This window comes from Pyrus communis, chromosome 8 (genome assembly GCF_041283825.1).
Source record: "Pyrus communis isolate YQ-2024b chromosome 8, ASM4128382v1, whole genome shotgun sequence".
NCBI lineage: Eukaryota > Viridiplantae > Streptophyta > Magnoliopsida > Rosales > Rosaceae > Pyrus > Pyrus communis.
Genome location: NC_142572.1, coordinates 19,197,169 through 19,213,702, shown reverse-complemented (window position 1 = coordinate 19,213,702; position 16,534 = coordinate 19,197,169). Strand labels below are relative to the sequence as shown.

At 36.8% G+C, this 16,534-nt stretch overlaps 1 protein-coding gene and 1 long non-coding RNA gene across 2 annotated transcripts; both read left to right on the top strand.

The window, feature by feature from the left end:
- The first annotated feature begins 2,590 nt into the window (after window positions 1-2,590).
- On the top strand, window positions 2,591-4,056 carry LOC148695268 (uncharacterized). The gene is made up of 2 exons (XR_015965137.1): window positions 2,591-2,747; window positions 3,296-4,056. It is a non-coding gene; the product is annotated as an uncharacterized LOC148695268 (long non-coding RNA).
- A 7,682-nt stretch (window positions 4,057-11,738) lies between these two features.
- Window positions 11,739-16,120, top strand: LOC137717591 (cytokinin dehydrogenase 7). Its single transcript, XM_068457003.2, has 4 exons — window positions 11,739-12,585; window positions 12,683-12,964; window positions 13,892-14,154; window positions 15,605-16,120. Exons 1-4 carry the CDS (start codon window positions 11,908-11,910, stop codon window positions 15,921-15,923), a joined length of 1,542 nt encoding a protein of 513 aa, XP_068313104.2. The 5' UTR covers window positions 11,739-11,907; the 3' UTR covers window positions 15,924-16,120.
- Window positions 16,121-16,534: the final 414 nt, after the last annotated feature.

The following is a 16,534-nucleotide window of genomic DNA, read 5'->3' as shown; positions in this document are numbered from 1 at the left end:
GTTGAACGCATCCTACGATGCCTGAAGTCCTCACCAGGTAGAGGTATCATGTTTTCCAAGAATGATCATTGCTGAATAGAGGGTTACACCGATGCAGATTGGGCAGGCAACGTTACTGATCGTCGATCCACATCTAGTTACTTTACATTTGTGGGAGGAAACTTAGTGACTTGGCGGAGTAGCTTTATCAAGTGTAGAGGCGGAATACAGGGGTATGGCAAAAGGAGTATGTGAACTATTATGGCTTCAGAGGTTACTTGGTGAACTTGGGTATTCTTCGAATTCAGCCTTAGATTTATTTTGTGATAATAAAGCAGCTATCGATATCTCACACAACCCAATTCAACATGATCGCACAAAACACGTGGAAGTTGACAGACACTTCATTAAGGAGAAGTTGGATGGGAATATTATTCAATTCCCATTCGTAAAGTCAGAGGATCAATTAGCGGATATCTTAACTAAAACTATTGCAAGTCAAGTGTTCTACAACTCTCTTGTCAAGTTGGGCATGAACGACATTTATGCACCAACTTGAGGGAGAGTGTTGGAGAGTTGACTTTTTGTAATTAGTTTAGTTACCTTTTTTTTAGTCCTTATGATCAGATTGTAATTAGGTTATTTGATGCTTATTTCTTTCCTTGTAAATCACTCTTGTACATTATATATTTTCTTCCTTGGTGAGAAAAATGATATCAAAAAATTAAGCCCAAAAGATAAGCTCTAATTAGCAAATAGTATCTAAAAATCACCCATCTCAATACATATCATACGATAGCTAAAGATTAAAAAGTATAAGTTGTATGGTGCATGTCGGTAGTGGCGAAACTATTGATAAACGAGAGGATGTCTATGATTTTTTGTTCTCAGATGATTTAGAACATATGGAGTATAGCTATAGACTGAGAGCGAAGTCATGTGCTTCGAAGTTTGTAACCCCCTATGATATATTTCAAACCGGCCTCCACTACTACATGTTCCTCTTATCGTCGAGATTCTACTATGTAACCCGAAATATATCTCGACTATTTCTACAAATCTTTCGTCTCTACACCTATAATGTGCTAAAGATTAGAAACCATAAAGTTGTTAAGTTGTCCCCGCCATTTGCATGGTTGTATACAACTCAATTACAATTATAATTGACACAAAGTGAACTGTCCAAAACGACAAGAAGTTGCTATATAAAATGGTCACGCACTTTAATCATATAGCAAATGAGAACAAAAAAAACTTGATTCCTCCTTTTCATTTTCATGGAAAAGCACTTCAAAGTTTTCAAAGTAAACGCAAGGACAAAAACCTTGGTTCTATCGAAAAAGAACCCCTTTATTTCATTTTCGTCCAGTAGGGTTAGATTAGTGATCAATCAAAAGATTTACCCACTAATGTACCATTTTGTAATACATATTTTTGTTGGAGTTACTTGAATGGTTGAACCTTATTATAAGAAGATTTTTTAATATGTTTGGAACATTTAACATTGGGTGATATGTCATATGTTATTATACAAGTAAATAAAAGTTTTTTTTTCTAAGTGTCTCTCCACTTGTATAATCACATTTGACATATTCTGTGTTCCAGCACAATGAAAATCTCTCAACCATAAGGTCCGGTCCTTTATTTTTTAAGAACAAAATCTTGAATTTTAGTTATCGAATGAAGATTGAAACTGAGAGGGTTAACGATGGCCCATATTTTTTTTTAAAGAAAAAGGTGGAGCAATAAACGACAAACCAACACATAAACATCCGTAATAATTAGCTAGGTTAAGTTCTTCACTTAAATAATCCAATAACCTTTTTCTTTAAGCTGTAAACAACAATTCTCTTTCCAACTTTCTTTTGGGGAAAAAAATCAAGTGAGTTTTATCTAAATACTTTCATTACTGTTCAATTTTAACGAAAATGAAAATATCACTCCTGGTACTATTGATCACTTAAAACATATTTTTGTCTTTTTGATTAAAACTCAAAGTTTTCAAGTAATTTTCATTAGTTTTCCTAAAAATGAATATATGTTGATGATAAAAGGATTGTAAACTTAAAATTAGGTAAAGGAATAAGACCTAATTCATGAGCTAAGATCTTGAACTCCATAATTTTTACAAACAATTAATGTTGAATACTTAAATTACATATCTCTCTAATTAGCCATCAAATGTCAACAATCTCTATCTTAAGGGATTTTTAGACGAGCCGTGTACGTGGAGAAAATTAGTGCGAGACCCTATATTTTAGTGTGTATTTGTGTATATTGATTTCACTCGGATGAACTCTAAGCCCTTAGTAAGTATTTTTTAACCAAGTGAGAGACGTGTTATGCTATGCATATTTCACATCACACCTGATGATTAATATTACGAGTAAGCTTTTGAGTTGGAATAATGTAGATTAGCACTATATGCATTGCATGGAGATGACTAAGTTATGTGTTAGCTTGCTAGCTGATTAAGTTAGGAGGTGGCAATAAAGTTACATGCAAATGGGATGTGTAAGTGAGTCATGGCATGAGCCGTGCACGTCAGGCAAACATTTATCCATATATAGAATATAGATGTGCTTGCCACCATTTCATCCTATAGAATGTGTTGTTTTGCGGTCATTCTTGTACTATTAATAGGAGCAAAGGCTCCATGCTTTACTACACGCAAAGCTTGAGGAAGTATGCAATGCATGCAGACTTGCGTAGAGAATGAGGAGAAGGGAAAAATTAGAAAAGAGAGAGTAGAAGAGAAAAGAGAGAAAGTAATTGGTTGTTTAATTTGGTGGGATTTGGTAGATAGTTGTCTTGCTAAGGTTTTGTCAAGGTTCTGATTATTAAGGTGTATGAGTGGTTTATGTAATATGTTTAAAAACTTCTTACTTTTCAATAATGTGAAACCACAAACTATTGTGGATTTTACTTTATTTCTAAATATCTCTCTATTTTCAAGTCAAGCATGTTTGATTTCATGTAATCGCTTTTGATGTGTATGTATACATTTTATGTAGAATTACTTGAGATTGTTCATGGAGTATGAGAACTTTAGTGGGTTATCCGAGGAATAAATGTATGGCACACGGGAACATTAATGTAGAACGGCCAATTTAGGGGTCACGTTGTGAGCTACAAATTATCAAGGATAACCAACATGTGAAAAGACGATGTGATATGACATGATATGTGATGAAGACTTTGATATAATTATACTATGTTATAGTGTGAGTAAAACAGCACGCTTGACTAACATACTACATATTTTACTCACTCAGCGATGGTGGTTGTTGCCCACCCTTATCTTTTTATTTTTCAGATAAGTTATTTGGCAAGGCAAGTCTTAGACAAGTTGGGTTTGTGTCAAATGAGAGATTTAACAATTTGATTTATTTATGTACACCCTGTTTGGGTTAATATTTGAATTTTGGACTTAAAGGAATGGAAGCCCAAAAGAGCTAAAGTGAAAGAACTCGCTTGAGGCCCAGCACCGAGCCCATCCATCCATCTCAAGACAATATGGTGACTCCTCATTCATGAAAAGGTTATGTGCTTACAAGAGAAGTGACAAGCGATGGAAATCAACCTACTTTTAGCCCAAAAGCACTTTCTAATGGCAGGACATGTAAAAAAGATGATGACTCACTGATGTGCTTTCGGGTAGAGCTTGCAAACAGCCAAAATAAAAGGTCTATAAAAGGAGACAGAGGCCCACACTCAACCAATCAAACAAACAAACATACAAACTCTGCTCTCAAGCCAGATTTGCATCTAAAAGCTGTAATCAACCCAAATCTCAATCATTTTCAGGATAACTCCCTACAAAAGCCATCTTTTGTCTAGTTTAAAGCTCTACTATCACCCTTAGTGGCGTAGTATCGATTCTCTCGTACAAACTTGTTTACCATCCATCCCTTTTAAACACGCAACCCTCTGTAATCACAAAGAAAAGAGATTGCAAGACTTTCGACCTTACCCGACAAGGTGAAATCTTGCCCGACTCTCTTTGTTTCGTCTTTCAATTAGTAGATCTGATATTATGATGTACTCTCCAGTATATATTCAAGTTATTTCCAGTTAGTTGGTGGTCAAAAGTTTCATTGGTCCTCAGATCTGGTTCACTTAGTGGTTTTACTATCATAAAAGCCAAAATGAGGATCGAACTGATGACTTAGTCAGATGTGGATTTCCACCATTTAAAGCATACAAGATAATGAACTAAAAGTCCTTGATCTCAAGACACAATCCTTTGATAACAAGAAGTCAGAATAACTTGGGGCGCAAGTGATCGACTTAAACACACTTGTTCTACATCTGCCATACTGAGATGGCAGTGGCACGCCTAAGCACTCAGTTAGTTTTGATTGCAAGCCTCAAGGCCTACACCTAAGGCCCCACAAAGGCACATTTCAGAACTAACTATGTTCTCCTTTTGTAGCCTTTCTCCTCTTGCAGCCTCTCAACCAGCAGGAGCCTGACAAACAACCAAAGTGCCAACTCTTCAGGGAGCTGTGTGCTCGTGCCAGGGATCCTCCCCAGAGAAATTCCTGTCTGAACACACCCAGTAAAGATTTTGGAGTTATTTTTTTACAAGACAAGTTTATATTTATTTTTACTTATTTTCACTCGCGTGCTGGAGGTGGGGTTAATTTTTCCACGACACTGGTCTGAGGTGCGACAATTAGGTTTTCTCTCTAATCTTGCTTGCACGTTAAAACCCTAATACGTATTTTTTATTAGTGTACACATTAGATGGGGATGTGCTATTACAAGCAGAGAGATAACCCATTTCTTAATTAAGTCCACAATTAATTATCACCATCACAATAATAAATATGAAACCAATTCTCATAATTTGACCAATAAGATTGCTTCCAAACCAATATCGTTAAACTGAATATATTACCCATAGACCATATCATGTGTACCACACTAGAATGTTAAAATACTCTTACAAAGATTACAACTGAAAGAGAAAAAAACTTAATCCGAGACAGTTTAAATGAATAAGAGTACACATCAGAGTCTGGACTGAGATTGCATGACAACATACCCCTTTTCTGGTTATTATATTGTTAGAAAAGTTTAAATAGTTATGCCTCGGATTCGCACTTTGGTTTTGCCTTGTGGCAATTTTCATATCGCAGAAAGGGATTTTAAGTGTGGTGCGAAATAAAATGCTGTACTTATGCATGATCAAGCTGATCTTGGTAATTCATACTTATACTTGTTGAACAAGCAGAAACGATCAGAACTAACATTCATACAGGTGTGCGACATATATCTTCCTCTCCTTTCAAATGTATTCTTGTTTCTAAATTTAGAAAGTTCGGAGTGCACAATGAAAATTTTGAGTGAAATCTACTATTATTAAAAGAAGAGCGAGAGTTTGAAACTATTATAATAATTTAGGGAATGAGAAGTTTCAAACCCAAAACTCATGAGTAGAAACTCAACACCTTAATCACTAGAATATTGGACACAACAACACCCTACACAGCACCCGAAATGCATGGGTATAAAACTAGCTATATAACTTATAGTATAGAACTCGAATAAACAATTGTCAATTATATGCAAAGCTCAGCCGCATATATACTTGTGCGTGATCAAGCTGATCTTGTTCATTCATACAATATACCTGTTGACATAGGCGAAGCTACATAGGGACAGGGAGGGGCCGCCCCTCCCCTCGCCGGAAATAAAGCCTAGGATCGACGGAAATCAAGCCTAGAAGCAAGATTCCACCCTTCTGCCTACCACTACTGCTCTATTGTGGCGCTATTGCAGCACTGCGATGGGTAGCAAATCCCCTTCTTTCTTTAGAAACCCAGGCCAAAACGATGTCATTTGGACCTGGGATGAAAAACATAATTTAAGTGAAACGGTTCGTTTGGTTAAAACGAAGAACAAAGTAGCAGGGGACCCATATACACACCCATCGACGCACTTTGCGATGAGGTGGCGATCTGCCATGAGATGAGATGGCAGGTGCTGGCATTCCAAAATCCAAATATGGTATATTTTTCTTACTAAGTTTTTGGTGATCTATTTGTTAGAGTTTCAATAACTAGCTAAGTTTTTAAATCCGATTAACAGGTTAATTAGATGCCATATATGGCCTATACTTATGAAATTTTATCACCACCAAAAAAAATATTTACTAGGAGCCTTTTATGGGTAATTCTATTAACATCCCACAATCTTATGAAGACACCCTACACCTTAATTTTTTCACTTAAATTTCACCCTTTACCCCTACAGAACTCGAATAAACAATTGTCAATTATTTGCACGCTGAGCTTGTAAAATCTTCTGACTAGATCATGTCAAATAAAGTACAATGACAAATTTGAGTGATTGACTCCTAATATATAGAAAAACAGATCGTCAAACTAGGGTTTGACTACACAACAACATATGGAATTAACTAACTCAGAAAACAATGTCAATCCGGTGACTTGTATAAAACAAATGATCAACGTGATCGCTATGTAGTTTAGCACCAGAGTACATGTCAGTTTGACATTTGGCATATTAATTTATAAGTATTTCATTCAGAAAAATAATATTTGAACCATCATGGAGTAATTCAATAGTTGGAGACAAATTTCAGACCGTATTTCATACGATATGTTCAAGATTCGATTACTTACGCTGGTTAATAACATGTGGCAGCCAGAGAGAAATTGAAATGTCTCTCAAGTCTTCTCGGTCCTCGAAAGAGAGTGGTCCTTTTTTAAAGAAATAAAAATATATATATTTGACCTTTATGGGATGTAAAAGGATTCTAGCCGGATCCCTTTCCAAGGGATCCCGTGGTCTCACCCGTTTATTGTATATCGTGCGGTCAGCTTTTGTTAGGTACTATTCATATTTAATTTTAAATTTTAAATTTTGAAATGATTTTTTACCGCACGATATACGATGAACGGGTAATATCACATGATCCCTAGGAAAAGATCCGGCGAGGTTCCTTTCCCCAACTCCATTAATACCGCATGTTTTAGCAAAGTTTAGTTTAATTATAAGGATTAATTTGCTTCTAATTAGTCTACTGCACTTCAGTTCAAGTATCATTATCGCGCGATAAACAGTCTAGTATACTTCACTATTTCTTAATTTGGTTGACTTTTGGTAATTAGGGTTTTGACTTTTAATGTTTTTTTTTGTTTTTTGGTTTTTTGTCAAATTGACTTTTAATGTTTCAGCAGCATGAACATAGCATATAATCGGTTATTACGGGTACAATGTACTGACTGTGCATGCCCAACTACATATCTCAACGACTCCGTACCTTCCGGCCTGTGATTTTGTTACAAGCATTGCTTCTTATGCCAAATTAAAAGGAAAGAAAAAGTAGGTTCATAAACAATTAATTATACATAAATCACGACAAGTGGTCTAGTAGTATTGTGGCAGAATATGTATATTGTAGCCAAGGGCGAATCCATGGGGTCCTCCTGGTCCCAGGACCCTACGGAAGTTGGAAAATATAAGAAAAAGGTTGCAGGAGGAGCCTATGGCCATTGGGTATGGGACCTGAGCATGTCAAACAAACAGTTCAATGAAATGCCTCTTAGGCAGAATTTGACACGCATTGACAAGTGATGCTCAACAGCCATTGGGACAAGCCTTGGCAGCACGCCTTGGTAAGTAGGGCTTTACATCATACCACGGAAACTGTCGATAGAATTCGAAAGATAACGAAATGCCTCAACAAAATTCCTCAATAAAAACAATTGAAATTTTTTTGAACTTCTAGATCCACCATTGATTCCCAATAAAATATTCAAACTATAGAATATTGGAATTATAACATAAGCTGTGTTGACTTAATTAACATTTTTTTATATATTGCCTGGTTACAACATATTCATATAGCATTTGTTTCATATTCAGCCTCTTTTTTTGCCTTCTTTCTGAAAAATACGTTCAATTGGTGATTATGAGATTCGAATGGTGCTTTTGTTATAAAAACAAAAAAAAGGCTAAAGAGTTTGATTTTATTTTACACACGACAAGAGTTCACCACAACTAAGTATCGAGTTCACTAACAATATATATTATTTTCACATGTGTATGAGCCGAACTTGAAATTTCCTCTAACAAGTCACGAGCTAGTTTAAAAAATTCTTAGCTGGCTAATAACTCATATATTAACTATTTTCTGGTATAACCATAATAAAATTTAAACTTTTGTGAGCCAATTACAAGAAGCCATGTGGAAGTTGGACCATGGCAAGTCTACATGGAGCCCCGCCTCTAAAAGGGTAATGCTAGGGAGACTAAATTTAGAAATTAAATTTGCAAACTGAATGATGTGTCACCAATAGGAATGAATACGTTTATCAACACTTAAGTAATAAATCAATCATCAACTTCCATGTCATTTAGTCTCCAAAATTTAGTTTACACATTTAGTCTCCCTAGCATTACCCCCTCTAAAAAACCTAAATATTTCTTCTATTATTCCAACAAAAATAAATTAATCTTTCTTCTATTTTAATTACTTAGTCATTTGAAATACCATTTCATCTACACTTATTTTTTCAGGTTGATCAATTAGTCTTATTTTTTGTTTATTATTAATTAACCAACAAATGAAACTCACGTAATAAAATCTTCGTTCGACAACTACTACTTCGTCATAAAATAGTTAGGTTATAGCCAAAGTCGTCGAAGTGCAGCTGATCAGGGTTTTTTGAGTTGGTATGGATTGTTTACTTTGCTAGACCAAGATTTATGTTCAAGTCCCGTCGCCTGCAATCTCTCTTGGTAGGTGATTTGTAAAAAACAAAAAAAGAAAGGTTATAACCCCATCGGTAAGTCCTAAAAAAAACTTGTAGCATTCCCTGCCTCTGAGGTAGAGTAGCCTCACCTCCACTAAACTTTCTTTAAACAAAAATAAATAAATAAAAAAAGCCGTCGAAGTGTACAAGCATTAAGGTAGGCATGCTGCTTTTGTTAACTATATTGGAATATATATGTGTATAAATATCGAATGTCAACAATTGAATAAAAAATACAATAATTAAGCAATTAAATATGATTAGCAAATGCTTAATTAGTTAGGTTAATATAATATTGGCTCATGGACTTGAACTCATCAAATGTCTTTACTATCTGCCTAGAGTCCTAGATATAGAACCAAGTCAGACTTTCTGTTCTCCTTCCGCATAGTAATAGAGTCTTAAGTTCAAAAATAATAGATTCTTAAGTTAATTAAAAATAGAGTCTTACGTTAATTAAATAAGAGAAAAGTTGACATTTTGGCTGCAACCTTAGATAAATAAATTATTTCCACTAACTAAATAAACTGAAAAACTGCGGAAAATGCCTCACATATCGAACGCCAATTGTGTTATCATTGAATAAGAATTTGAACAATTTTATCTTTAAATCATTTTGATTTTTGAGTTTTATGTCTGTCTACTAAAATATGAATATTATAATCATGGACAATTAGCCGAAACTATCAGTTTTTGACATTAATTTGGTTGGTTGCAGAAATGATCACTTTTTACAAATGACGACACATATAGATCATATATCGACAACAATAGACAACGACAACCCAACAACAATATAGTGACGACATAGTAAAAAAATGATCATTTGTGCAACTAAATGTTAAACATTGATTATTAATTATAGCTAATTGTCCTACAATCATGTCCTTGTGCTTAATAATGGTTTTCCTTAAGATTTGTAATACAATACCTGAAAATTACAAATCAACTCGAGATGATCCTAGTTGATCCGATTCTCCTCCTATTTCCCCTTTTTCTAAGTTTTCCGATTCCTTACTCTTTTTTCATATATATATATATATATATATATTGTTACGTAACCATACAATTTTTACACATTCTAAAAATAATAATAATAAAAAAATAAAAAAGAAACATCAAACCATTTTTCCTTTTCATCCTTGGATGTCACATATGAGTGTAGTTTTTCAGACCAAAAAAATAGAAAGTTTGTACGTATCAAAGATGATTGTTCATTATGCTTGTTTTCTACGGCTACAACTAGGGCTGTTTTTTAGAAGGATTGGATCGGAAACCACATTTTTAATTTTTGATTCGAAACTTCAAAATCGGAGATCGGAACACAATTTTCAATTTCAGAATTTTCGTAAATTTTTGAATTGGAGTTTTCTTGGAAATTTCATAACATAATTTGAATACAGTTAGCAAGTTTTTGAATACTCTCAATTTTTTTTGTACATGTAATTTATTGTTTTTTTCTAAATATTTGGTATATCTTTAGTGTATATTCAAATAATTTGTGGAACACTAGTATGGCTATCCATGTTAAATATATAATTGTATATAAGTATGTTTAGGTTCGATTCTCACTAAATACGAATTTCAACCATATTATTGCTAGCCCATTGTGAGACTAAACCCACGTTGTAGTATATTTAATATCGTTTGTTAAAACTCCGCGCTCTCCCCCTTAATATAAATAATATTGTTTGTTAAAAAAAAGTATGTTTTATATAAAATCAATGAACAAAATATATTCGAAACTAGCAATAAAATATAAAAGATAGTAACAAATTACATAATTTGAGTAATAACAATAAGAAATCGGAATATCTTGGATTTTCTTTTCCAAAATAAGTTCGGAACACTTTAAAGAAAATTGGACCAAAAATTTGGAATTATTGGAATTGCTAAATGCATTCCAATTTCTATTTCAAATTTTCAAAAATATTTAGGTTTTGAATTTTCGAATTTAAATTCATAAATTTTTCCTGTCAAAAATCGAAAACACGTTCAACCATCGTGTAAACTAAAGTAATAATAACTAGCCGTCCAAAATAGACGAATAATTAAAACTTGCATGTGACATGCATGCATCATTAAATAACAACAACCCTCTCATTAATTTTGCAGCCGGAATTTTTGTAGGTAGCGATACAAACCAGAATTTTCTCTTACCAAATTCTTTTTTTTTTTTTTTTTGGTAAAGCAAATAGGAGGACAAAAATTTGTTGAAAAAGAAAACCAACAACTACGAACGGAGACGTAAAGTTTTTTCCGCCACAAGCATCTTACTAGAAGATGGACAATCGATTTTTCAGTGTGTTCGGAATATGAATGTATACGACATATATCATTATATAAGTGGATTGATTTAAACCTTAAAAGGTTCCAATGTTAATTTTCCGAACTCCAAATAATCCCGATACCACCAATCACTATTTTCATCCGCCTCTGTGCTCCGTGTTCAAGAAACTTTAAACAATCTCTTGAATACGTGCTTAATGTATCATCAAGGAGACGAGTAAAATTAAGCGAAAAAATCCCTCAACTTTTCCGTCAAAACTTAATCCGATGTGTCATCATAACGTCAATCTTAAATTCTTAATCAACAATTAATTACCCTAAACTTACTTCCTCAAGGCCAAGTGGTACAACAAAACAAGGCATTTGAAAGAGGATTTCCACTAATAACCACTTAACCATGTAATCACGCACTACAAGCTTCCAACAAAACAAATATTCCAAAAGCTAAATTCTTTTTTTATTTTTTATTTTATATATATTATGTGGAAAGTGGCAGACAGAGCATGTCGATTGGATCACAACGTCAAACACGATGTTAAACCTATCCCTCCTGACGTCATTAATTTTATTATTCACTTAATTATTTAATAAATATATTAATTAATAAATCATTTTTAATTCCTCAGGAGGGGTGACACGAGTATCAGCCGCTATTTAAAGCGTAAACTCCAAACCGTAACGACCACACAGAGCAAAGCAAGCAAAGATTACTGCACTGCTCTACTACTGCTCTCTCTCTCTCTACTATCTGACACGGGATAAACGAAGCTTTCTAGAGAGAGAGAGAGAGAGGGGGGAATCGAAGCCTAACCGTCTCAGATATTCTGTTTCTGTTATTTTTCCGGCAAAGATGATAGCTTACCTGGAGTGCTTCGTCTCCGAATCGAGGCCCGACGACGGCGTTTCGAGCCTCTCCAAGGCGCTGGGCCTCCAGGGCACCGTCGCCGATTTTGGCGGCGAAGCCGGCAGAGACTTCGGCGGAATGAAGTCGTTCCCGCCGCTGGCTTTCATCAGGCCGGCCGGCGCCGACGACGTGGCGAGGGTGGTGAAGGCGGCGGCGAGGTCCTCGAATCTGACGGTGGCGGCGCGGGGGAACGGCCACTCGATCAACGGCCAGGCGATGGCGGATCGAGGCCTCGTCCTGGACATGCGTTCTTTGGGGGAGCATTTCCGGGTTGTGAGGGCCAGCGACGGTTCCGTATACGCTGACGTGTCGGGAGGGGCATTATGGGAAGACGTGCTGAAACGGTGCGTTTTCGAGTACCGGATGACGCCGCGGTCGTGGACTGATTACTTGAGCTTAACGGTGGGCGGGACGTTGTCCAACGCGGGCGTCAGCGGTCAGGCTTTCCGTTACGGTCCACAAACGTCGAACGTTACGGAGTTAGAAGTCGTTACGGGGAAGGGAGAAATTTTTAACTGCTCCGAAACGGAAAACTCGGAGCTGTTTTTCGGCGCACTCGGCGGACTCGGTCAGTTCGGTATCATCACCAGAGCTAGGGTTCTTCTGCAACCTGCCCCGGACATGGTCGGTATATTTTTAATTTTTTTCCCAAATTAATTAAAAAAATGGCTTGCATTAAACAATACGGAGCGTAATTAAGATTAATTAATTATGTGATTAGGTGAGATGGATAAGGTTGGTGTACACCGAGTTTGACGACTTCACTCGGGACGCCGAGTTGCTGGTGACTCGGCAGGACGACGGCGGCGACTCGTTTGACTACGTGGAAGGCTTCGCATTCGTCAACAGCAACAACCCGGCGGACGGGCGTCCCTCGGTGCCGCTGGATCCGCAGGAGACATTCGACCCGGCCCATCTCCCCCCAACGTCCGGGCCAATCCTCTACTGCCTCGAACTCGCTCATCACTACCGCAACACCGACCGCCCCTCAACTGTCGATACGGTAAACAATTACCTCCTGCTTCTTGCTGTAGAATAACAACTTTGCACCCCCAATTTCTGGCAGTACGATTTGATCAGATAGAGCTTAATCGTAGTTTGCGTCTACTGCCAAAATAAAAAAATTGTAGTTTGCGTCATGGGCGTGGTTTTGGGGGTCCCACGAAAGTACAGTTTTATCTGTGGGGTCCATGCGGTGATGACCGAGTTTTGACCTAGGTGGTTCCTAAGTGGGCCCGTAGCCGCGAGGATTTTGACCCACTCTGGAAGTCCAGCGCAAAACCGTCCAGCCGGGGCAGTGAAAAAGTCAAAACAGCCCCCCTTTTTCTGTGTACCCAGTCTCACACGTGTACAAAGCTTGTCGATGGAAGGACGGCTTTATTCCCGTTCGCCATCATCACTCTATTTCTTTTTTCTACCTTCTGTTAGAAACTTATAATAAAAAATAACAACGATTTGAATCCAAACCGTAATAAGTTGATGTTGAAATTTGAGAATCCATTCACCGGGAGATCCACGGCATCATATTTTTTTTCTAAGTTCTAAATTTGAAAAAAAAAAATAATAATCATTCATTTTTTCTAGGAAGATTTTTTCGTTCGTCGTTTGGTTCAACTTGAGACTGACAATACGACAGTAGTGTATCTTACTATCTTCCCTTGGATTTTCTGACATGATGCTGATCACAAAGGCCCTTGATGTTGCTCTTAATTACTCAAATGACACTCATTCGGGGGTAATATGGTAATTAAAGTACACCAGTGGGCGTCGATGATTGAGATTTTGCTCACGGCGTGGTCCCCGCAGTTCCGCAAATGGCCAAAAAGCCATCCTTTTCTGAAATCTGTAGATAATGAATGTATGTCCTTGTGCGGTGCGCAATGACGCAATTGCCCTCGCTTTGACGTTATTTGCTGAATTTTTTTGGCAGGGCGTGAACGGATTGCTTGGAGGCCTCGGATTCGTTGAGGAGCTGAAGTTCCAACTGGACCTCAGCTACGTCGAGTTTTTATTGCGTGTGAAGCGCGCAGAGGAACACGCCAAGGCCAATGGAATATGGGACGCTCCTCACCCTTGGTTGAACATGTTTGTGTCGAAATCAGATATTGCTGATTTCGATCGGACGGTGTTTAAGAAGATCCTCAAGGATGGGATCGGAGGGCCCATGCTTGTCTACCCTCTCCGGCGAAGCAAGTAAGTTTTTCCCTTCCCTCCGCGTCGCCCTTCTGTATTTATGATCATTGCAATTTTTAGCAGAGAAAATATTCGGTAGGACAACCAAATCAAGCTAATTAGGTCAATTTCATAATGGGTTATGTCATGCGCATGCTGCGTTACACCTGTTTAAGCTTGGACGTTTCCATTTACGAAAGGGATTGTTCTTTCGTTAGAGTGTTTGAACATTCAAGTGATGAGATTGTCCTACCAAAAATTTTTCTTTATTATTTTGATATGACGGCGTTTCTTTGTTGACCTTTAACTCTACACGTGTCAATCAGTAAGTTTTGGGTACCACCTTCCCTTATCACTTTAAATCTTAATTTGAAACTTACACACCTGCTTTTTCGAGCTGTGTTAACATCAGATGGTCATACATTCTCTTACTTTTCTTACCTCGATGATCACATTAACTTTGTATACACCAATCAAAAGTATGTGATATTCGCACCTTTCTATACTTTGCTAGATTTATGCTTAATTTGCATGCTATGTAATGTTGACATTTTATGCCTAATTTTGTGCTTGTAAAAGATGGCACAGATTATGGACATCTTTTTCCGAATTAGATACGCTGACTCAGGGTGAAACATTTTAAATCGGATGGTGGTTAAGATTAGGTCAAATATTTTCTGGGAGCATTTTTGCTCATCATCGTATTTTTTGGTAGCATTTTTCCGAATTAGATACACTGACTCAGGGTGAAACATTTTAAATCAGATGGTGGTTAAGATTAGGTCAAATATTTTCTGGGAGCATTTTTGCTCATCATCGTATTTATCATTATTAAATGAATTTGAATTTTGAGATTCGTATAGTGGATAAACACAAATCTTAAAATTCAAACTTATCTAAAGGTGATAAATAAGATGGGAAATATACACCACATAAAATGATGGTGAACAAAAATGCACTCAATATTTTCTATCGAGTGGGACCCCATCAGAGGATTGATGACGGTTGTACCATTTGAACTCTGCATCGGACCCGTAGGAAATCCGGACCCTCAAGTGTTCGAAGTTACCATATACGTCATGTGGAGGGCTGGGCAGCGTATAAGCAAACGTAGGAAAGGCTAGGCCTGGCCGGACAAAAGATACAGTGGCCCCCACCGGAAGTAGGATGAAAAGGGTAGTTCAGTAAACTTAAGCTGGCGCTGTCGTATTTTTAGCCAGACAGGAAGTGCTGGAAGGACCTGCCAAGGGCATGTTGGTCATATGTGCAGAGTTTTTTTTAACTTTTATGGAAAATTATATTTTATATTCCAGAAATCTTTTGTCATTTCGACAAAGAATTTGGTATTTCTCCAAATGGAATTATATTTGATGCCCCACTTTTTAAATTTACAATAATACCCTCTTGTTTGGTAGAATTATGCGACTGGATTTGATTAATTATTAATTAACACTTAATTACGTGTGCACAGGTGGGATACTCGTACATCTGTGGTGCTACCAGAAAGCGAAATCTTCTACATAGTGGCATTGCTACGCTTCACTCCACCATACCCAAAAGGCCCCTCCGCCGAGAATCTGGTGGCCCAAAACCAAGAAATAATACAATACTGCACCAGAAAAGGGTTCGATTTCAAGCTGTATCTGCCTCACTATCGATCCCAGGAGGATTGGAAGCGACATTTCGGAAGTGATCAATGGTCGAGATTCGTGGAGCGGAAGACGTGCTTCGATCCAATGGCCATCCTTGCTCCTGGACAGAAAATCTTCTCGAGGGTTCCTCAACCCTAGCTTTAGTTGAATAAATAGTCATTGTCGATGGTTCAGTCCAATGTAATTTTGTTGTCATCTATTTTTTTTTCTTCTTATTGGCTTGATTAGTTTCTACTGGTGGGTCAGTACCCTTGTTGTCAATCGACAATCGACAAAGAATCTGTTGGAGCAATTTAATGTAAAGAAATAGTTTTGAACAAAAAATTTTGGTCATCTTTCTATTTGTTTCTTTCTAGATGAAAATATTGCCAAAAGACATGGATGGAAGTATTATCAACTATTCAATGATATGACCATCATGCTCGTATATTGAAATGTTGCCAGGATCATCACTTTGGTTCATTCAATTATCCATAACACTGATGTCGTACTTGTGTTTATCGTGCCACGGTAAGGAAAGAGTTTGTCCAATAATAAAAAATACATCTTTATTATATATACGATTTCATTGTGGTTAACTCAATTATTCATGACGTTGACACTTTCGGTATGTGTTTATCATGAATGTTGTGATAATGTGAGATTTTGCCTTACAACCAAAATAATTGGATGAAAATACTGCCAAAAGAAATGGATGGAAGTGTTATTAACTAGTCAATGATATGACCATCATGCTCCTATATTGAAGT